Source organism: Aulonocara stuartgranti (assembly GCF_965226115.1).
Source record: "Aulonocara stuartgranti genome assembly, chromosome: 23".
In the NCBI taxonomy this organism is placed as follows: Eukaryota; Metazoa; Chordata; class Actinopteri; order Cichliformes; family Cichlidae; genus Aulonocara; species Aulonocara stuartgranti.
The window spans coordinates 11,648,211-11,671,366 of NC_138958.1; the positions used below are offsets into that span (position 1 = coordinate 11,648,211).

Consider the following 23,156-nt stretch of genomic DNA (forward strand, 5'->3'; position numbering starts at 1 on the left):
GATGCACTTTGACGGCAGACTGTGTGACCCTCACGGTGAAGTAAAAATGTATTTTTAATTAACACGTTATTTTAATCGGGGCATGTGGGGGGGAAAGTTCCCCACTATAAAAGCATCAGTTCTCTGCGCAAAGTTTCAGTCCAATAACGATCACCTTCTAAGTTGTCCCATCGGAAGTGCTGCTCGTGATTGTCGGCTTGGCCTCACAAACTGCCCCTGCGTCATAGCTACAATAATCAGGGTGTTAAACTATCTCTTTGTCCACATCGCTGTGCGGTTAGTGTGTGTTAAGTTTTGCAGTAAGCCGGCAGAACAGTCCTTCCTGGTGATCCTGGCTCTGTTGTTGTTCTATATGAGGTGTGTGTGTGTGTGTATGTGAAGGCTTGTTCGGTTCGCACCAAGAGTAATGAGCAGCATCAGCAAGATAATGTGGTTACATCATCCATCTCTCTTCATCTCTGTCTCATCTGGACCAGTTCAGCAGAAGCCTTTTTTTTTTTCAGTCCCACTGAGGCCGGATGAGCAGATCTACAGCAAATGCACCGCCTGGAAAATCATCAGAAGCAGCGTAGAGGTTTCTGGTTTGGGGCACTGTTTCACCTCCTTCTAAGGTGCACGGAGGAGAGGAAAAAGCCTGAAGAGATCAAACCTCCTGCAGCACCGACAGTATACAGAGTAACTGTAAGGCTAGACAAGCGCATTTGTGGCTCGCAGCATTCATCGGGGTCATCATAAAACATATTACAGATTAAATGATGCAGATGTGAAATAGAAAGAAATACAAAACGCACAATCTCAGCCAAGTGTGTGATGTTTTACGACCACGATGAAGGCTACGAGCCAAAACACAACAGCCTAACAGTGAACTACGCTGAAGCTGTGAGCTCGTAGGAAAACAGCACATACTGGCTTTCATTTTCAGCCGCGAACCTTCTGACACACACATCACGACAGACCACCAGAGACGCTGCGAAGCAAACACTTCCTCTCACACCGTCACGTGTTTGGATATTTTGCTAACTGCTGAATGGACAATTTTTGAATGGACGAAACTTTTTTCGTCACCCTGAAGATGAACAGTCATACATTTTTTCTAGATGTAAAAAATGCTGTTTGAAGACAAAGAAAAAACCCTGTAACCCTCAGATGAGTGAGATTTAACAGGCGTTAGTTTGATATCCCAAATCTGGATGAGCAAGTACGTTGACGACAGCTGAAACGTTGCTGCGCTTCAGCAGATCACCTTCTAACTGCAGGGCTGCACGCTGCCAGGGTTAACTCAGAAGAAACTATGTTTTGGTGTGATCTCAGTCTTACATGAGTGGAACTTGGCATCAGTACGTTCCTCAAATGATAAAACCATGTTTGACTGTAGCAGGCTGTCATCAACACAGGCATCTCTGGCTTTTCAAAAGGCAGGGAGGGAGAAGCTCTGCAGCTCGGACGAACTGGCCACGTGCGATTGCAGGAGGGGGAAATAGTCCTGCTGCAGGGCTTCAGTCATGTCTGTGTGTATGTGACTGAAACCAAAGTGTTATTTCTGCTTTTCCTCTGATATGTCAAAAACAAGGTAGCTCTGTGTTTGCATGTGACAATCTTTGAAACACAAAGAAAAGAAATGACCCTACAATGTTTCGGCTTTACAAACGAGGCCTTGTGTGTGTGTGAGAGAGTGTGTGAGGCAGTCCGGTGTGACACAGCAGCACGCCTGGGCCCGACCCCGGGCTCCATTATAGAAAGCACACAAGCACAAACAGATACACGCGTTTGCACGCTCACGTCATCCCGGTGAGATTCTACTTGTCTGCGTCCACGATGAAGAAGGAACCCCACAGCGACGGCGTCCTCGCTGGACGTGAACGCAACGCAAACTCTAACAACTTTCCTCGCTTAAACTCTTACACAGCACTTAAGCGTACAGAACAGAGCAGGCCACGAGTATGCTGTCTTTAAGGCCGCGAAAACCTTTGTCAATTGTATTTAAGCTCCATCACTTCTTCCAGGGCCTGAGTAGCTACAGCACAGGTATCAGTTACATCCCAGCGCAGATGTTCAAGCTTCAGACGAGTCTTCCCTCTGTTGTGCAGGGCCGGAGTGCATGCCTGCACACCCGGCGGCCCAACGGCACCAGAAGCAGGGACTAACAAACTTTCTAATCATCAAAGGCAGCGGTGGGGAATTAAGGCGGTTGTCCCCTCAAGATTCAAAGCACTGCAACTCTGATGAGGTCATCAGCACGTAATGCAATTCTCAGCCTGCTTATAAATATCATTTTTGTCTGCTTTTGCGTCTCATCTGATTATCCTGTTAGCAGAATTGGCCTGATATGATATGATGTCCAGAAACGGCCAATCAGATGCACGTGGTGTTCTACTTGGGCGGTATGACAACAACCGGAGGGCCTCTCCTCGGCCTCCACATCAGAACCTGGGCATCGTTGGCGTTGGGCCTCCCCATGGCGTTAAGAGGGATGGGCTCCATTCGAGTCAGCACCCGCGGCTGGTCCTGGTGCACCCGGCCCACCAGCCTGGCCCTGGAACCCAGAGGCAGGGACGGGTCCACTGCGATGTCAACCCTCATCCTCCACTTGATGGTGTGGAGCAGGATCTTTTCCCTGGATGTGGTGTTGAGCGCCACCAGCCAGGTGGTGAAACTCTGGTCTCTTTTGATGTTCGTCAGTAAAGGCGTGTTAGATTCGCTGACCGGCACAGCCCAGGTAACGCTGGGGTAAAAATTGTCATTCATGCTGACGATGAAGCGGGACGGCTTGGACGTGGGGCCGACTATGGTGACTGTCTCTGTCGTGTTTCCGTACCAAGGGTAGCTCACGCCATCTGAGTCGCTGATGGCCCGGACCAGGCCTTCACGGAGCTGAGGCAGCTCCCAGCTGGACCTGGAGGAAGACAGAGAACCAAGAGATCTCTGGGTAACTCCAACATTCATTCAAAAGATGTTTCATAGATTTTAACTGACGTTCAAACTTATTAAAAACACAAGTTAAGCCACTGTTGCTGTGTATGACGTGTATAAACATGGCACCAAATCCACCGATGAAAGTAGTCCCCAAAAAGCGCATTTGATCCCTGTTAGCTGCCCCTTAATGGACTCCAGGAACACGTGTAACGTGTCTGTTAGTTTGCTAATGATACCAGCATGACTAGATCCAGTTGTGGTGCTGTGGCGACTGTTTTTCCTACACTGAAAAAAGAAAATGTTGGATTTACTTAATTCAACAGTGAGGACACTGGTTGAACATAGATGTTTTGCTTTGGCAGCAACTTAAACAACAACAACAAGTTAAATCAACACAAGTTATTCATATTCAATACACCTGTGTAGTTTGTGTTTATAAAATGTGATTAAAACATGTTTAGATGAAGTAATTTCAGCTCTTGAAATATTTTTATCCTTCACAATTTTCTCACTTTATTCCAACACTATTCAATAACTTTTTATCCCAATACTATTTGGTTACTTTAAAAACTACACGTTATCTTCATATTACATAATGTACAACAAAGTTTAGAGTCTGGTTAACAGATTTATAACAACTTCCATCCATCCTCTTCACCAGTCTATTGCAGGGCTAACATGGAGAGAATTCTTTTAACCAATTAACGTAACCCCAATAACTGCATGACTTAACTGTGGGAGGAAATAGAGTCCCCACAGAGAATTCACTGCATACTACACTGAAAAAATGAAATTGGGTGGTTGTTACATTTACAAAATTGTAACGTGTAATTTGATACAATCTAGTAAGAATGGTTAGTTGCCTGGACTCAAGAAATGCACAAGATCACACAAGATTTCAAACTGCAGGAAAATCACTGGAGTTTTAAAAGGCAGACAACTACACACACCACATGTATGCTATCACTATTTATTGCGGTTTAAGCTGTCAAGGACAAAAACGTATGGAAAATTCTGCATCAAGCCTTGAAATCATAGCTTTTCCTACTTTTGTTAAGCCTCGGTTGACATCTTGGTGGCGTGGTGGTTAGTGCTGTTACCTCACAGTAAGAGCATGGGTTCACTGGTTCAAATCCACAACCTGGCTAGTTTACAGTGAGTTCCATCTGAGTACTCTGGCTTCCTCCCACAGTTAAAAGTCATGCGGTTATTAGAGTTAGGTTAATTGGTGATTCCAAATTACCGTAAAGTGTGAATTTGAGAGAAAATAGTTGTTTGTCTGTATGTGACAGACTGGTGAGCTATCCAGGGTGTACCCTGCCTCTTACTGTATCACTTCTGGGTTATGCCCCAGCCCCCCCTGCAGCCTGGATAAAGATAGGAGGATGGTAGTGGTTGTAAATTCATTCAATTTTTATGTTAACCAGACTCTAGACTTTGTTGAACATTATGAAATATGAAGACAAATTTGATTATTTAAGTGACCAAGTAGTATTGGGGTAAAAGTTATTGAATAGTGTTGGAATAAAGTGACAAAACTGCGAAGGATTAAAATATTCCAAGAGCTCAACTTAGTTCATTTAAACAAGTTTCACTCACATTTTATTAACACAAACTGCACAGGCTTATTGAATATGAATACATTGTGTTGATTTAATTCAGTTGTTTCTGCCAAAGTAATTGTGTGCAACCACTGTTCACTTAAGGAATTCCAACAGGCTCTTTTTTTTTTTTTTTCAGTTTAGCTGGATTCGAACCCAGGACCTTCTTGCTGTGAGACAACGGCGCTAACCACCACACCACCAATCAAGACTTGACAGCTTAAACCACAATAAATAGCAATAACATACACGTGGTGTGTGTATGGTTGTTTGCCTCTTATAACTCCAGCGATTTTCCTGTGGTTTGAAATCTTGTGTCATCTTGTGAATTTCGTGAGTCCAGGCAACTAACCACTCTTATTAGATTTGATCAGGTCATCTGAACAAGAACAAATTAAGTTGTTGAATTTCATGCAGATCCTACATAATTTAATTATGTTCACCATAGGGACATGAAATTATTTTGTTCAAATTACAAGTTAGACTTTTGTAAATGTAACAACCACCCAATTTGCTTTTTTTGAGTGTATTTGGAGATATTTGTTGTTTTTGCTTTGCTTGTTTTTTGATTGGCTGCGGATTATTTTATATATTTTTTTTATATTTCTACCAAGCTTTTAGTTATGTGATACTGTATTTCATTAAGCCGTTTTGCTTTTTAAAATCTATTTTATTACAGGAAGTTTCTCTTTGTTGGGCCAAATTGTCTAAAAAAAGAAAGAAAGAAAGAAAAGCTATGATGGTTCAGTGTGCCAGTGGATTATCATCATCATCCCTTTGTTGTAATCAACAGCTTTGTCATCTGGAGGCCCCCTACCATCTATTTACCATGCCATGTGACCAATCCGATGACAACCTAAACCCCATCCTCTCACCCGTGCATGCACCACCCACACCCCTGCACCCAGTAGGATTAAACACCCCCTCGCATATGCCCTCCAGACATAACGCGTTTGTGTGTGTGTGAGGTGTGGGTGTGGGGGAGGACATGTCTCCGTGGGCACAATTTGAGTGTGAGAGCAGCAACTGTTGTTTAGCTCCTCTAATAGCAGCTTTTCTATTTAGGTGCCAGAGTCACAGGAACAGAATCTGTCGGTGGGCGTTTGAATGAAGGAGGCTGACGAGCTCCGTTAACCTGCTGCGTGCACAAATGCTCCCCGAGCGCGTGCAGCTCGGGCACGAACGCGTTATAGTTATTAGAGTGCACGGAGGCGCGCCGTCACGCACGCGCTCCCGTTTTCCTGCATCTGAAATCCTGTCACGCGCGTGTAACTGGGACTCAGGTGACAGAGGTGTGAACTCACATGCCGACGTCTCCGTAGGTGTTGTAAAATTCCATATGGGTGCACGCCTGGATCCAGCCCACCACCCAGGTCTCGTTGCGCGGGACTGGAGGCATCACAATCCGCGCAGACGCTTTGAAATAGGGCGTCTTGTACCGAAGCACTATGGGCGAGCTCTCCTCGATGACCGTGGGGCAGTGGTCTATGGTGGCGGACAGGTCGCACACCACGATGCTCTCTCGTTTGATGCGTGACTTGTTACAGGCGATGCTCTGGATGCAACCCATGGCTGTGCGGGTGGAGGTGGCGGTCAGCGGCGGCTAAGTGAGCCTGACAGGCACAGCTGGCCGGGACTCCACCGACACCGCGAGGCTGTGCATCCGATGAGATTATAAGGCAAAGGTGGGTGCTACCACGCTGCAGGCCCGGGAGGGTACCCGGTAACGCAGACACCCGCCCTGCTGATGTGCGAGCACATCTGCCCGCTGCTCTGGGGCTGACCCTGCGCGCTGACCTCCGGAGGATCTGAAGCAGAAACAAGGGAGCAGATAAATCGAGTGTCACGTGAATTTTAGATGCAGGGATGATTGCATCCTCTCCTCTAAACCCCAGCGGTCAGTTTCTCCCGGAGGATGCGATCCATCCGCGCTCCTGCTGCAGTCCCTGCCCGTAACCTTTGATCCTCGCCTTTCTGCCCCGAGCTGTCATGTCACAACAGGCGTCGGGGGACCGGCGGACGCTGGGACACCGGCAGGGGGACCCGAGGATCGGGCGGCGGTGTTTGGCGGTGCTGAACCGTGCATGAGATGCTGCTGCTGATGCTGCTGGTGCTGCTGCCGGTAACCTGAGCGAGGTCGTTAGGGTCCGTCATGCCTGGCCACTCGACCGGAGGGAAGCCCGGTGGAACAAGCCGGGAGTCCGAGCATCAGCGGTGGGGTAACCAGCCTCCTCCCAGCCACCACCCGGAGGGCAATTCCCGATCAAAGCCTCTAGACCCCGGGCATCAAATCCTCGCAGTGCAGAGCGAAAGAGCGCCGAAGGATCAAAATAAGAAAAATAAGAGAAACGGTGTCATAGTAACCGCGCCGCGTGCACCGCGTCGTCCTCCGCTGAAGAAGGCTGCGTGGCTGTGCGTCGCTGTTCAGCCTGCGCGGTGCTGAAGATGCTCAGCCGACCAATGAGCGGCGGAGGGAGACCGCACGGGAGCAGCTCTGCGACCTCTCCCCCCAAAAATACCAAACCCCACAAACACGGAGTCCACGCACGTGCCACTCTGCTCAATTTTTTAGGAGTGACTCCGCCCTGGCAAAGCACCTTCCCGGGGGATTTGTGCCGAAGAACGGCACCTTTAACAGGAAGGGTCGTTTAATTGGTTTGAGAACATCAGGCTTTTCAAAATAAAACTGCCACAGTTTCGGCAAAACGACATCACCTCACGGTGCTCCGGGGTCTGCAGCCTTCCCCTACCTCCACCTCGGCAGGCGGAGGTTTCAGATAAAGTGTTTTACTGGCCTTGCTCACCTTACAGCTACCCAGAAATTACACTACTACTTTACATATAAGTATATATATCTATACACACACAGAATACGTTGTTCCTTTTGCTTTACGTCTTTTAACATTACAGATTTTTTTGTTTATAATAATAAAACATACATGGGACATTTCCATTTATTAATAAACAACTAGTCATAATAATATCAGATGTGGTGCCACAAAAATATATCTCATTTATTGGAGATAAAGAAGCTACTTGTGAATATAAAATGCTGCAAATTGTGCTGTAGATGGAGAAGTGGGTCGATTTAAGTTGATAAAGATGGCTGAATGCAGGATGATGGCTTCTGAAAACAGCTTAAACAAGATGCAGATTCTTATTTATATGCAGTGCTGTGAAAAAAGTATTTTCCCCTTCTTGATTTATTAGTTTACAAATTTCAGACCTACCTGCCCTGTGTGAAAAAACATTACCAGCTTCAGGTAATAACTGCTTGTGCCACCATTGATGTCAGTAGTAACTGACATCAAACATTTAACTGGTATTGGAGGCCATTTTTGCCCAGTGTCTTTCTTATTGTTGAGTCATGACCTCTGACCTTAACAGAGCCAGACGAGGCCTGCAGGTCTTCAGATGTTGTTTTGGTTCTTCTGTGACCTCCTGGGTGAATTTTGGTGGGCTGGCCACTCCTGGGAAGGTTCAGCACTGTCTGCAGTTTCTCCATGTGTGAATAATGGATCTCACTGTGGTTCATTGGAGTCCCAGAGCCTCAGAAATGTCTCTGTAATCCTTTCCAGACTGATAGGCGTCAGTGACTTTGTTTCTCAGCTGTTTGTTTAGATCTTTTAGCCTGCTTCACGTTGTTAGACAGCTTCTATTTAGCGATTTCTTGATTCAACAGGTCTGACAATAATCAGGCCTCGGTGTGACAGTGTAATTAAACTTCGCTTTCCAAAAACGTAGTTAATTACAGTTAATTTAGAAAGGGGCAATTACTTTTTTACTGTATATATCAGGTTGACACCGAATGTTTATAAGATGGCGAAGTTCTATAATTCCAGTACTGTACAGTACAGTGCGAACTTACTAAATTTTGTGAAGAAATTGTAACTGCGTTTGGACATGTGTAATTAGTTGTTTTATCTATTTATTTCTTTTGTTTGTTTTCTTTCTGGTGTGTAATTGACCTCCTGCTTTGTTTATGTGCGTCTTCACTTTTATGTGAGGAGGGGTTCAATAAAAAGAAAGAAAGAAAGTCTCTTTTTTGTGCAACCGACGAGTTCAAGTGCTTTTATTTTGGAAAGCAGCCATTTACAACCGCATGTTCTTCATTTCCGGGTCAGGTTGCTGATTCACATACAGGGGGAAAGCGGCGTGTTGGGCTTATAAAGTGTAAACATGGTGCCATTATAAAAAGCGGAGAGTCATCCCGGGTGTGTTACAGCCATGGTGAGTTTCTTATTTCACAGTTTAACTTCGCAAAAGCCCAACTTTAAAGCTAACACATGTGCTAAGCTAACCAAGCTAATGGTAATTTGGGAACCTCCAGCTAGTGATGCTGAAGCATTCACGCTGCTGAGTCAGTGAAGCAGGACTTTTTCTGTTTAGTTCGCTCCTGTAGAAACCATTAACAGAAAAAAACAGCAACATGACTTCATTCTAAACTGGGTCAGTAATCTTGATCTTTTTTTTCACGTTACATATTAATGAGTATTTAAAACAGCCAAGATATTAGTTAAAATTCAAGCTTTCCATCGGTGTTTGTGAGAAAAACTAAACTTTTGTTATTTGGTATTTATACCATGTTGAGTGGTCACGATTTAATATGTTAGTTACACGAATGTTACCCCTATGAGCAAGCACTTGGTGACAGTGGGAAGGAGAGAACCCCTTTTAACAGGAAGAAACCTCCGGCAGAACCAGGCTCAGGAAGGGGTGGCCATCTGCCATGACCGGACAGGACAGAAGACAAGTTATAGAAGAGAGCCAGACATTAATAATAAATAATGAGTCAATGCAAAGACGTGTATAAATACACAGTAAGTGAAGAAGAAACACTCAGTGCATCATGGGAATCCCCCAGCAGGCTACACCTATTGCTGCATAACTACGGAAGGATTCTGGGTCACCTGATATGTTGCAATGAGAAAGTGTAGCTTCAGATTTGTAATCCAGTCTGAGTTCAGTGTGAGTAAAAATACATCCAGTGAGTGTCCTGCGACCTGATGTTTTAATATATTTTCATTTTGGTGACCTGTCTCGTTTCTCCAGGTGCCTTCAGACTTTAAAGCCCTGATCCAGAGATTTTATCATCTTCAGTCCGAGCGGGTCGAAACCTACCGGCTCTTTGAAGAGTACGTTTGAATCTCGTGATAATGCTGTTAAACACACACAGTCCTGTCTCTAGTGATTACATCATGTACACAAACAAGAGGAATCTGTATTAAATGACTAATTGCCCCCCCTTCCTGTTGTTTTTGTGATGGCTGCTGAATGTTTTCCAGGGGACACGAAGCCTACTTGAGGACAGGGCCCCATTATGACTTTGACCACTACAGGCAGCTGGTCCATGAGATAACGCAGGCGTTCTGCGGCATCTCTAAGGAAGTGCTGGAGATCAAGGGCAGGCTGCACGACGAGTTTGACAGACCAGACCTCTCCGAGCACATTGAGAAATTGCAGAACAAAGAGAAGGAGAAACTTGAACTGGTATGTAAGCACTTTCTGCATGGGTCACTTTTTAGACCGAGGCAAAGTCGAGGGGAATCTAAAATATAATATACGTCTGTGTGGTGATGAGAGATTTCCTTAACGGGCCTTTGGCAAGAAACTATGGATGCCAGTAAACATGATCACAGTAAAGGCAACAAGGCTGTGTTATTCTCTTTGTCAGAAAGCAGCACGTTCCACTCACTTCTGACCATTTGTTAAACATAAATATGTATCCTACTTTAGCGAGCCGCCGACAGCATGCCTTATAGTACCTGCTCTGAACACAAAGACACACACGTTGTTCGCACTCGTTCAGAACATCTAAAACGGTTTGTGCTAGAAAGCAAAACTATAAATATATAGATTAAAGAAGATTATAAATGACTGACCAGAAAAGTTGAACAGTTGTCAAAGAGGAATTTGTGTTGTTTAATAATGTGGTGTTAAACCGTACCTGACAGATAATGTTTCAGAACTTTTTCCAAAACTGGATGCAATTCTACTGATTCACCACAAGGAGGCAGAGTTTTTGCTTTAAACGAAAATCATTTCTTAATCGTTCTTCAGCTGAAAGCAGATTTCCCCACCATCATTGTTGAGTGTCAGAAATCATTTGTAGAGCAGCAGTTTGTTATAAATCCTCCAGTTTACATCACCGATGGAGTAAAGCTGTGAGAAAAGCTTCTGGAGGGATATGTTTGAGATTTCATATTTGAGACCTGGATCTTTTGAGGTTGATTTATCATCATTTTTTTCCCCTGTCCACCTCTCACACACATACACTCTCGATGCTAAGAGTTGATTTGAAAAGGAGGAATGATCGGGTCACTGGTGTTTCTCAAGACTTGCTGTGAAGATGCGGAGATGGTCACCACACGGTGGTGCCAGCAGTCGGCCTGTGGACTCATATTTCCATCACCGTCAAAACTGGACACACCTTTTCGACTTACTTTGTATTAAAATTGTATTAAAAGTAAACAGAATCATCTGCTAGGAGTTAAATTGCTTCAAAAAGGCACAGCACCACAAACACAAGTCTAGTTTGCTGGGATGAAATCCAGCAGTGAGCTGCCATCCGTCAGCCTCCACCGGTCATTCAAAGTGACCAGCCTGTAAGCTTTAGTATCACTTTAAATCAACACACTGTTTAAAGATATATGTGGTGATTTTTTTTCTTTTTTAGTGTGAAGGGGAAAATTAGCTACAGAAACCAAAAACCTTTCTTTAAAGCAGAATGGAAACATGATTACTGCACAAGCAAGTCCTTCATCCCGAGGTAAAATGCCCAGCACAAAACCCCCTCCATAATAATGTTACCATGGTGATTTAAGTTAGGGGAGTGGCCGTTTTGATTGACAGCTGTGCAGATGCAGCCTGCTGTAGCTGGAAGCTTCACCTCCACCAGTTTGAACTACTGTAACGAACCTCTTGACCTTTTTTAAATCTTTATTATTATTAAAAATGTTGACGTCTAGGCTGGATGTTTGGTTATTAAATGATCGTTTTGTTATACCACTATAAATCATAAGAACTGTGCTTCCTTACCAGCTTACAGCAAAATAAATACCATGATGTGACCTATAACGAAGGAGAAAAGGCTAACTTAATTTTGAATGACACCATACTTAAAATCACTTGCAGGTATTTGTAGATAAATATAATTTTACTGTCATTTCAAATGTGAAACATTGAAGTTCCTTTTAATTACGGGCAGTATTACAGAGTGTTGGACAAATTTGACCACCTCAGTGCTTCCCACATTTTCACAGACTTCGGTACATCTGGTGTTCAGAGATGTTGCTTTGTTCTTTTGTATAAAGGTTTACATTCCTCTATAATTCAGCTCCCTTTCTTCCAGTAATGTTATAAAGCTCCCATTATCTCCGGGTTAATCATCCGCCTTTCCTCCATCCTCTGCTGATGAGTGGTTTGCATAAATCTTATCTGATGTGCCCTCTCAACAGACGGCTAAGCTGCAGCTGGCCAAGCAGCAGGCCCAGGATCAGCCGGAGGACCAGAGCTGTCAAGAACAGATTCAGGAGATCAAGCATAAGTAAGAGCTGCCATTACAGCCCCTCAGTTTACTGTGCTCGCTTCCCATCAGCTCGCTGCTGAGAGGCTCAGTTCTTCTTCTAATTGATCCGATAATCTTTGTAACTGTTCCATATCAAACCAGCACAAATAAAAGTGTGTGTGTGTGTGTGTGTGTGTTGCTTCGTTGCCCAGGATCATCCAGAACAAAGAGGCTCTGAGTGAGATCATGCAGGACTTCAAGTATGACTCAGAGGAGTGCGACTGACAGCTCGCTCCCAGGAGGTAGCCTCTGTCTCGGACACTATGAGCTGCACTTATCGATCCCCTCCCCCTCCACCCGGCTCCACCCAGCTCGCCGCTGCAGTCTTATTCCTCCCGGAGGGCCTTTAACATCCATCCTGCGTGAGTGTTTGTCTGCAGGCATGCGTTTGTGTTACTTCAGGGCTCAAAGAAAGAACTCTGCTGGCGCTGTAATGAAATGTGTATATAAAATATTCAGAAGGTGTGATCGGTTTGGAGACGCTCTCTTTGTTTGGATTGTATTTTTAAATAAAGATGCTTTACAAGACAAGTTTTGCTCTTAACTAATAACCAGCTGGTGTTTGTACACTTTACATCACACACAGTAAAAATAGATAAAATATTCACTTAAATGTGCAATAAGCTAAACGACATTTGAGCTGATCTGGTGACATGCCGCAAACTTTCACTTCCAGAGACGTGTTTATCTTACATTCTGTTAAACACGAAGCAGTTTGAACTTTTTTCGAGTATAAATTTGCAGTTTTTGAAGGCGTTAATATTTTTTGTTATTGCTAACAGATCTAGCAGACAGACTGAATGAAAGGCTGCTTTGTCTCGGTTATCTCCCACTCGGGCCTTTTAAAATCAAGAGTGTGTGAGCGCACAGCCTCTGCAGCGTCCCTTGGACGGGAGTTGGACCTCTCAACACTGCGGGGACCCTGTGGACCAGTCATCTGTCAAGCTTTCTCGATGTGCGTCTTGAATTAAATGCCACAGTCACGCCGAGTTTCTGTGCTATGAATTATCTTCTTGCAGAATCTGAAAAGACAAAAGCAGATGGTTCTTACTGGGATAATTCAGCTAGGAAAAAAAAAGCCACCTCCACTAATCGTCACATTTCTCCGTGTGACTGCCGCTTTTCTCCTCGTTCTTATTCACCGTGTTGCCTCTCGCTGCCTTTCTCTCGAGGTAATCAATGGGAAGCTGTCACACTTTGCGGACAAAGACATTATTCAGACGACAGCTTGTCCCCTATAAAGATCACAAAAAAAATCCAGGCACCTCTGAGCTAATCGAGTCAGGCAGACCAAAGGTTTCTTCAAGTTCAAGGACTGAGCGTCAGAGGACGTGAACTCCTCACAGAGACTCACAAACACAGCAGATCTGGAGGCTTTGCGTGCCATTTGGGCCGAGTTATTTCTGTGAAAGGGGAACGCTCGCGCCAAGAGAAAAAACAAAACACAAAAGGAACACATTACCGAAGGCTGTTAATTACATTTACGTGTTTATTTCTCTTTGTTGTGGCCATCAGATGAAGATGAGAAGTCCACTCATTAAATATGTAATAAAATCAGAGTGCTCGACTGAGAGCGTGTCTACTTTCATGCTTCCACCTCTGGGCCTGTAAAGTCTAAACCGCACATTTTACGCGATCATAAAGTACAGACTGAAACTTCACAGAGCAAGTTCAAGAGAAATCCTTCCCCTTTGTGTTTGCAAAGATGCCGACCATATGATGAAGCAAAGGCAGGGTCAGAAATTCAGCTGGGGCCGCGGACACAGCCGCGCTTACCTACCTGCTTGCGCGTTTTCTGCGATTTCTGCAGCCACACCCTCCACTGATCGTACAGTTTCATCGACATGCCGCCGCAGCCGTAGGCGTGCTTGCGGACCCAGCCGAAGAACTGCTTGAGTTCCCGCCGCAGCGTGGAGTTCTGCTCGCCGCTCTTAGGGTCGCACGAGCCGCTCTGCAGCTGCTCTGGGAGGAGACGGGGCGGGGGGAGACAAAGGAAGTGAGAAGATGCACAGGTGTGACTTTTTAAATATCAGAAGAAGTTATGCATTAAAGAAAACGAAGCATGTTCCTGACCCGACTGCTCTGTGAATATTTGGAATGATTCGTATAAGTTTAGAGTTCTTTTCAGGTCTTCATTAGACAATCAAACGGAGCAGGGTTGAATTGAGACGCTGCCTTCGGAAGGGTTGATTCTCACAGGCGGGAAAACTCGTTCAAAACAGTCGTTGCTGCAGACAAAAGCTTCGATTCCTATTTTTTCTCCTCAATCAAAGACATTAAAATACGCTTTCCATCTTTTTGTACCTAATCTGTCTGATTGCGTGATAAAAACAAACAAAGTTACTCTATCGTAGCTCAACACTGCAAAACCGAAAATCCAAACAGAACTTTAGTTTCATTGTGACGCCGTGTGTTTGTGGAAGCGACACTCAGTTTCTGGGCTCCTGTCGTCTGCCACCATCAATTCTTTATTGCAAACAACAGAGCCCGATAACGACTTCCTCCCCCTGACCACATAACCTATGTAACTCATTATCTGCCCCTCCAGCTCCCAAACCTGCTTCCACTCAGGCTTTATAGGCCCTGTGTGCGCCGCTGACAGACATGCCGCTTTTTAACTTGATCAATGTTTGAAGCCGACGACAAAAATCTATCAAACGTCCCCGCGGCTCTCCGCAGTTCCCTCTGATCCTCCGTCTGGAGATCCCTATCAAGGTACGTAGCCTATTGATGTTTGGTTCCTTTTAGGCCACATGCGGTTTGAATCTCCTTGTTCAGGATGTTGGATCGGGAAGGAGGACACATTGTTCTTTTTTTGGCTTTTAATTGGCAATGAAAGGTTGATTATTGGAGAGAACGGAAAGAACGGTCAAGATATGTGGGCATCACAGACGCTTGGGAAGCATTTAAAGGCCATTTAAGCAAAGAGACAGTCAGGGACAGGAAGTACTTTAGTGACAAATGTTTGCTACATCCAGGCTGATAGCTTTTACTTGGAGACGGCGTCTACTGTATTTCAAGTTCCTACCACTGCTGGGCGTGGAGGCGGCGGTCGGATGGCTCCAGTCGCTCCAAATGCCGGCCTTCCTCGAGCCAAAGATGCCCACTGGGTTGCACCTCACCTGGACAAAATAGACGGTCCCAGGCTGGAGGCCTGCGAGGCGGCACGATGTCAGATTGCCGACATCGTCCACCAACTGATGGAGAGGTCAGAAAGAAACAGAGTTTGTAAGGAGACAGTTTTGACAGCTGGTGGAGGAAAAGCAGAAAGGCCATAAATGCCTCAACGCCGGATATCAGTGTCACTGTCAGGGACAGTAATCCACCGTGAATCCATTTCACCTGCTTTGATCTGAATGAAAACGAGGACTTCTGACCTGAAAGTGCTCAGATCCATTCTGCAACGTGACAGTGAGCTTAAACTTAAGGCTAGAGTCATACATGATCAGTCCTGCAGCACATGCTACGAGCCCCGATCTCAAATCCACAGAAGACCTGAGACAAATTCGCCAACTGTACCTGAAAACTGCAGCTGTACCAAGAAGCACGCTGCACACTCCTTCAACAGGAGATAACGATGTGATTTTGGCTCTGCTATTTTCTCCTGACTGCCTCTTATATAAAGTTAATTAATCATTTTTAATTTCACGGTCTTAGCTCTGAACGCCTCCCCACATTATTTTTAGCGTCTGAAACTTTTGTTTGCTCTGCTTTCATCCTGAATCTCCTCTGGCTACTGGTGACTTCGTATTCAATAAATATTACGGTGTTTGCTTAATCTTCTCATTCAACAGAGAAACATACAAAGCAGAGAAACAGTAAGGAGCTTTGGTTAGAAAACATCAAAGAGAGTTAAAGGAGGAACATTTTGTGCACTTTTGGATCAAAACCAAGCTTCAACACTTAGAAGCTATAAATCGCTAACGACAGCAAGGAGAAGATTTGTTTTACAGCGAAGCAAGAAGCTTCATGTTCATCATTGCTCACACGTTTCCACAGCTACAGAGAAAGTGCGTGTAGGCGAGTCTGCGGGTTTGTGTGCGGACCACCTTCCAGTCAGCGCTGTCCTCCAGTCGGTAGCGTATCTGATATTTGGCCTGAAACAGGATGTCCTTGAGCTCGGGGGGGATGGCCCAGCGGACCGTCAGCTGGTCCTCGAGCTCGCCGACACGATTGACCTGCACGTTGGCGGGAGGGTCTGTGGTCACTGCACACACAAGGGACATCTATTAAAGGGTTTGCATGCAGCAGGTGTAAAGTCCAACAAGGCAGGGATGACCAGTAAGAGATGAAATGAATGAAACTACTCGGAGGCTGCTTCTTAAATCATTAACACTCTTACGTGCAGCTTTAGAGTATTTACTATATTTGGCCTCATCCTTGGTCTGCTTTACCACACGATCAAAGCAAGAGCTGAAGCTTCACAGGGAATTTCCACGGTACAGATGAACTAAATAAATAGCTGTCATGTGGAAGGAAAAGCAGTGCAAATAAATATTTAATGGGGACCAAATATTGTCCAACTTTATATTTATATCTTTGAACTCCATTACAGCAAGCTTGTGTTCATACTAATCGTAATTTATCTGATACCAGGACCTGGTGCAGCACCTCACGTCATCCTCTCTCTGAGACGTACCTCGCCATTCCAGCCAGCCTTCTTCCGATTGGCTGATTGTCAGAAACAGCAGGTTTCAATATCATTTGCCTTTATTTTTTCTGTAGTAATAACCCCAAATGAAAGAAGCCATTCTTGCACTGGAGAAAACAACAGCTTACGACCACAGCTTAAATAAAATGACTGTGATGGCGTGCAAGATATAGTCTGCTCAAAGTGGCATTTACATGAAAAACTGTGTTAACATGGAGCAACTCAGATTCATTTTTATTTCCAAATCACATCAGTCGCCTCAAGACAATCAGATGAACCCCTGTGAGGAAAGACTTGGAGACAGTGGGAAGGAAAAACTCCCTTTTAGCAGGAAGAAACCTCCAGCAGAACCAGGCTCAGGGAGGGGCGACCATCGAGAGACTGATTGGGTCGAGGGGAAAAATACTGGACAAAACCCACACTGTGGAAGAGACGGAGATTACTAATAGGTAATAATTTTTTTAACTGACGGCGTATAGATGCCGCTTTCAATTTAATCAGAGAAAATCATACCAAAAATAATCGCCTAAATTTGCTGCCGTCTACAGACAGAAATTCCCATCTGAGATCCGAGAAATTCAGAAATTCCTCCACATTATAAATGTGGTTTCTGCAGGACAGTGATCTTTTGCAGCTTTGCTTTCAAACAGGAAAATAACCAGAACACAACCAGCTGGTGACCAGTTGAGTGGACTCCCTACTTCAAAGGGTCGTGCTCATTATTCATTCACTGTGACGTGCTGGCATCTGTCTCCAGTTAGAAGCTACACAGCACTTATCTGCAAACCTGCACACATCTGTCAGAAAGAAGACAACCTGCAACTGGTTGCTGCAACCTGAGATTTTTACTAATCACAGGTAGGTTTCCATATTTTGTTTTGTTTTTACTGTAGTGCGAATGACTCATTAATGTGTACCCTGGTATGATTTTTTTGGACCAGCTGATTACAAAAATGTGTGTGATTAGGACAATTTCAAAGTGATACCACGTTCAGAGGTTTCCTAATTTATCATTTTAATAGTTAAATGCTATTAAAATGCTAAATTAAAAACCTGGTGCTGTTCATTTAGTGTGTGCGCTTCAGTTTAGGTCAGTCTGTAGTTCCTGCCAGAGCACGTCGTTCCCTCAGTCAGTCAGAAATAAAACAAAGTGGCTCGAGTGCTTTGAAGGGGAGGAAGATGAAGGCAAAGAGGATGGCAGCACGAGAGGGAACACTCGTTAAAAATGCTTCCCATTTGTAACCTTCCGCTTAAGACATCGCTCACTGTGTGTCGGCTGACGTGTCTCTTTGTTCGGCTCAAGATGAAGAGGGAAACGGAGCCGGCAGAACTCATTGTTTCTGGTATTCTGGCAGCGCAACGCATCACACACGGCGGCGCTCCTCCTTCGCCTCCAGCCCACTCACAGCCTCCACGCTTTCTGTTCCTCAGCGTCCAATGAGGATTCACAGAGAGAGGATGCCGAGTTCCAAAACACAAAGGCTGCTTTATGAAATGCGACAGTTTACCGGAGGCCTGTGCAAGCAGATGAGGGCTACACTAATCATAACGCCACAATTTCAATTCCAGGAACATGTGAAGCCGTCACGTGAGGGGCATCTGCTAAGGTTAACTTTTACAACATGACAGTTTTGTCTTAGAGCCACACGCTGGAGCTCTGCAGACAAACAGTTCTTACACACACACTGGACTTTCTGGACTTTGGTTTTGCACAACACTGGTCACTATATTCTTCATTTCCGGTTAACACTTGTACAGCTGCTGTTATTGTGTATATATTTATTTATATTTAGATTTCTTCATACATTCTTATATAGTTCTATATTGTGTATTTTGTTGTACAGTTATTTTATTTTCAACTTTAATTTATATATTTATCTTTATCTTATTCTTCCCAGTTAAATTTACCCTTCATTCTAATTTGTGTTGTACAGTTATTTCATTTTTAACCTTAATTTATATTTTATTCCTTCCTAGTTAAATTGACCCTTTTTAATTTTTCATATTTATTTCCTATCTTATTCATAGCCTTTTCCTTTTTTGTTTTCTTTAGGTCACGAGCAGTTGTCCAAGCATTTCACTACATATCGTACTGTGTATGACTGTGTACGTGACAAATAAAATTTGAATTTGAATTTGAATTTGAATTTGAAACGTAAAAGGAGAGGGGGAAGCGTAAAGCTGAGCTGAAACCCTCTGTTAACTTTAGATAGACGTCTCTCACTCACCTACATCGAGGATGTCCAGGGTGGTGATGTCAGAGGTAGCAGAGCCCAGCTGATTGGTTGCTTCCACCCAGATCTCGTACGGAGTGAAGAGGGCGATGTTGCGGGGGATGTAGCAGGAGTAACGCTCGTTTCCCGTGCTGTAATTTTCACACTCCTTCTCTTTGCCGTGCCATCTGGACGCAAGAACAGAGACTGAATCTGGTGTTTGCCGCCACAGAGGCAGACGGTGTTTTTAGGCGTTTGCATCCTCGGAGTGAACTCTCCAGTCTAGCTGAGGGCGGCGGGATGAGATAATCACCTGTAAGCTGTGACAGCAGGTCTGGAGGCACTCACCTCAGTTTGTACTTGAGGGTGTATTTGGTCGGGACGTGAGTCTCGCCCTGACCACCCAGGCTCCAGCGGCAGCTCAAGTCCTTCGTGTTTCGGGACCAACAAGTTAGATTGACGGGCTTCTCGGGAGGCACTGGAGACAAAACGGAGCAGAAAACAGAAGAAGAAGAAGACTGGTGTCAACCTATTACAATAAATAAAATAAAAACAAACACTAATGTCGCCTTAAAGATACTGCATGAAAAAAAGCACAGACAGATATAAAGATTATAATCAAGAAGGAACAAAGAGTAAGAGAGCGTTAATCACACACACAGTGAGTGTGAGCCACCTGATGCTTCATGTGGTTTTAATCGAGGTTTCTTAAAAAAAAGAATTTTGTCCAGAAAAAGTTCAGCTGGAAATCGTTTAACTTTGAAATCAACTCAACTAATCTTAAAACGTTCAGATCAGAAATCTCTGAGAAAGTTACAGATTCACCACATCGAACGTCAGACTTTACTCGAGTACTGACACCTCCCTTCCTAACCTTAACTGAAACTTTTCCACAAACATAAGCAAGTTTCATGTCAGAGTGAAGGTTTATTACAACCTGAAACCCTTTGCTTTGTTTTTGGACCATCTCCTAATCTTCCCTCTCAGTATTAAATAGGCTTCGTTCCCATAAAATCATCTATTATGGAAAATATATGACTATACTTTCATAATGTAAATATTGTGTATGTGTATGAGTATAATAATTTCTGCCTTCATCAGCACATTAATGCAACAATGAGAATTATATTAACCTGTAGTATCACTTTAATAAAAATAACTATGATTAATGTGATTCTTATTATAACTTGCACAAATGAAGATTTCTGATTAGGCAGACCGTATAATAACAGCTGAATTCTTTGAATTTTGCCCCCTACAGGACGACACAGGAGTTACATCTCCTGGTTCATGTCGCCTGTTAGTGAGTTTATTCTGCAGTGATTGCAGTTCTGCAAAATTAATACTGAGCTAATAAAGCTGATCATGTAATTATGAAGTGTGCTCATTTATAATGTCATCTGCAGAGTCAGTGTTCACCCTCCACTTACTGCCCACGTAAAGGCAGGATCCAGCCAGGACGCGTCCGTCCGCTCCGTGGCACACCAGGTTGTCTCCGGACCGCTGCTGGGATCCACTGAGGCCGTGAAGGGTGACGCTGAGGACGCTGGGGGACACCACACTGTAGGCGCTGCTGGACACGCGCGCTCCGTTCAGCGTCCAGTATAAAGTGCTGGCGTGCACGCCGAGCTCAGGGCTCAGCGTGCACGTGGCCGTTAGACTGGAGCCAATCAGCAGAAAGGGATCCTGGGGGGAGATCACCGCCACATCTGGGTGTTGGAGACACATGGACACAAAACAACCTCTTAAGCCAAAACCAGTATGAAGGCTTCATGTGATAATCAAGTCCTGTCATAATCAAGTTCTCAAAGTCTAATTAGTATTATGCTCTATTGTATTGTGCATCTGCACCTTATTGTTGTCAATGTCTACGCATGGGACAGTGTGAAACGTAATTTCAATTCCTTTGTATGGCAAGTACATTTGAAGAAATTGACGAATAAAAGTATTCTATTCTATTCTATTCTATTCTCTAATTACTGAATGTGACAGAATAAATACCCAGAATCTAAAGTTGTTTAAGATTATCTACAAAACCAGAAGATCCTCACATCCAGGCCTGACCAATAAAATAATATAATACATCATCTATTGACGGTTTTTAGAACAGTCCCTCTCTCTTCCCCCGTCTACACATGAATGTGGAATAATTTAACCAAAACGTTCCTCGGAGGTGAAAAATCCTGTAAACTTGCTAATGTTCTCTTTCCTAACAGGACTACATTTAGATTTGAGGTTTGTAGCTTCCCCCCAGTCATCGTTTAACCATAATTAACTGCGCTTTCTTCAGCAGCATCCCCAACACAGCGCTCGGCGGCTGTTTGTCTGAGTGTTTCTCAAACCGACAGCAGAGCCCGAGGTGAAACCACAGCACTTATAACAAGAAATCATTAGAGGCAAAATTTTTTGGCCAGCCGTGGGAAAACGTGTGTGTGCGCGAGTGTGTATTCATATCTTTGTGGGGACCAAAAATGGGAAGTTTACTATACTTGTGCGGAGCAAAATCCCGGTCCCCACGAGTTTGAAGGCATTTTGAGACTCAAAATGTGGTTTTGGTGACTGGGTTACAATTGGGCTACGTTAGGATTAGGGTAAGGGTTATGGTTAGGGCTAGGCATTCATTTTCCATGGTTAGGGTTAGGGTATGCATATGTCAATGAGATGTCCCCACAAGATATGAACAACCGACGTGTGTGTGTGTGTGTGTGTGTGTGTGTGTGTGTGTGTGTGTGTGTGTGTGTGTGTGTGTGTGTGTGTGTGTGTGTGTGGGAAGCAGCAGCCTCTCGGCACATATTTATGACCCAGTAATGAAGCGGATTTATGGAGCCCCGCTAGGATCAGTCAGAGAGGTCACCCCGGTTTACTGGTGAAACCCTTGAATGCTTTTCCATACCGCGACCGTCTGAGGCGTGAGGTTTGCCCCTGTGATTGATGCCCATGAGAAGCCCTCCTCTCTGTGTTTGAATGGCACCACCGGGCTCCTTATTCACAGATATTTGAGTTAATATGTAGAGTTTTATGAGCCATGCTGCAGGTGGGCGGCGGATAAGCTTTCTAACACATGTTTCACTTCAGTGTTTTAATCTGTAATGTAAAGAGAAAATGTTTGAGGAACAGCACAGCAGTTCTCATCTTCGGCCCTCGGTGAGAGGGAATTAAACACAGTGCTAATTATGAGCGCAGTAAACAATATATCTGTGATAATATGAAAAATGAATACTGTTCTAACTGCACACCTCAGTTTTCTGTTATATGCAGGCACAACATCCCATAGTTCATCCCTTGGGTTAGATGCCTTTTCATGCTCGCATGATTCAGTGGTCAGTGTTAACAAACAAACAAAACCCATTCCTCTGAAAATGGTCAGGTCTGACGACAGGACCGAACATGAGCGAAAAGGCAGCCAATCTCCAAAGAAACACTTTCAAAGACCTTCAGAAAGCTGGAGAACTGTTGCTCAAGAGCACTCGAGGAATGTCTGGCTTCTTGGAGGCAAAATGTAAAAATGTTTTAAAGGGAAATTAGGAGTGGCTCAAGACTTTTGCACAGTGCTGTATACAGTTATCTGGCATCAGTTTTGCCATAAAGCAAGTACAAAGTCATAGGTAAGATTTCCTCTATGATCTTCTTCTTATTACCTCACTGACTGTCAGGTATCAGACAGACACATTTACTGCATTAATACATTTTAAATAACGTTATTTTGCAGATAGTTCTGAGTTAGTTTAATCCTTATAATCGCTATGATTAAGAATAAGAATTTTTACAGGTGAGGAACAAACTTGTTCACGCAGTTGAACATGAACTTGTTCTCTTGCTTCGAGCGCTGCTCTGCACTCTCCTTTAGACAGGATCGAGGTGACGTAGCTTTACCTGAAGTTACCGAAAGTTCGGTGTTACTCACGTGTCGTGGAGAACAACACGCGTGGAACCAGGAGGATCACCAACACGATGGGAATCATGCTTCTCTCTGCTGCTGTCCGCTCGCAGCTCCAGGAGCTGAAGCTGGAGGAAGAACTGCGCAGCTGCACTCCGTGAGAGAGGATCCCTCCTCTGACTGCAACCCTCACGCCCCGCCCCCCACAGACACACACACACTTGCACACTTTCCCTGCTGCCATCGTTCCTATGCAGAGAGATGCTTCAGGTGAGGCGGTGACAACTGTCAGGTTTGAAAATCTCACCTTTCCTGACATCACCACGCCTATTAC

The 23,156-nt window shown here is 44.4% G+C and overlaps 3 protein-coding genes across 5 annotated transcripts; 1 reads left to right on the forward strand and 2 right to left on the reverse strand.

Annotated features, from left to right (window-relative positions):
- Positions 1–2,219: 2,219 nt before the first annotated feature.
- On the reverse strand, positions 2,220–7,113 carry fam78bb (family with sequence similarity 78 member Bb). 3 transcript variants are annotated; one of them, XM_082525555.1, is made up of 2 exons: positions 5,819–7,113; positions 2,220–2,893 (listed from the first exon to the last, which is right to left on the reverse strand). In XM_082525555.1, the coding sequence occupies exons 1-2, from the start codon at positions 6,082–6,084 to the stop codon at positions 2,371–2,373; spliced, it is 789 nt and encodes a 262-aa protein (XP_082381681.1). In that variant the 5' UTR covers positions 6,085–7,113; the 3' UTR covers positions 2,220–2,370. The 3 variants fall into 3 exon arrangements, with proteins under 3 accessions (XP_082381681.1, XP_082381682.1, XP_082381683.1); XM_082525556.1 differs by lacking the exon at positions 5,819–7,113 and adding an exon at positions 3,962–4,006; XM_082525557.1 differs by lacking the exon at positions 5,819–7,113 and adding an exon at positions 2,974–3,056.
- A 1,511-nt stretch (positions 7,114–8,624) lies between these two features.
- rex1bd (required for excision 1-B domain containing) lies at positions 8,625–12,612 on the forward strand. The gene is made up of 5 exons (XM_082524054.1): positions 8,625–8,744; positions 9,567–9,649; positions 9,800–10,004; positions 11,972–12,060; positions 12,234–12,612. The coding sequence occupies exons 1-5, from the start codon at positions 8,742–8,744 to the stop codon at positions 12,304–12,306; spliced, it is 453 nt and encodes a 150-aa protein (XP_082380180.1). The 5' UTR covers positions 8,625–8,741; the 3' UTR covers positions 12,307–12,612.
- A 108-nt stretch (positions 12,613–12,720) lies between these two features.
- crlf1b (cytokine receptor-like factor 1b) lies at positions 12,721–23,156 on the reverse strand. Its single transcript, XM_082524043.1, has 8 exons — positions 22,850–23,156; positions 20,376–20,654; positions 19,294–19,423; positions 18,961–19,133; positions 16,131–16,288; positions 15,110–15,278; positions 13,862–14,043; positions 12,721–13,103 (listed from the first exon to the last, which is right to left on the reverse strand). Exons 1-8 carry the CDS (start codon positions 23,139–23,141, stop codon positions 13,080–13,082), a joined length of 1,407 nt encoding a protein of 468 aa, XP_082380169.1. The 5' UTR covers positions 23,142–23,156; the 3' UTR covers positions 12,721–13,079.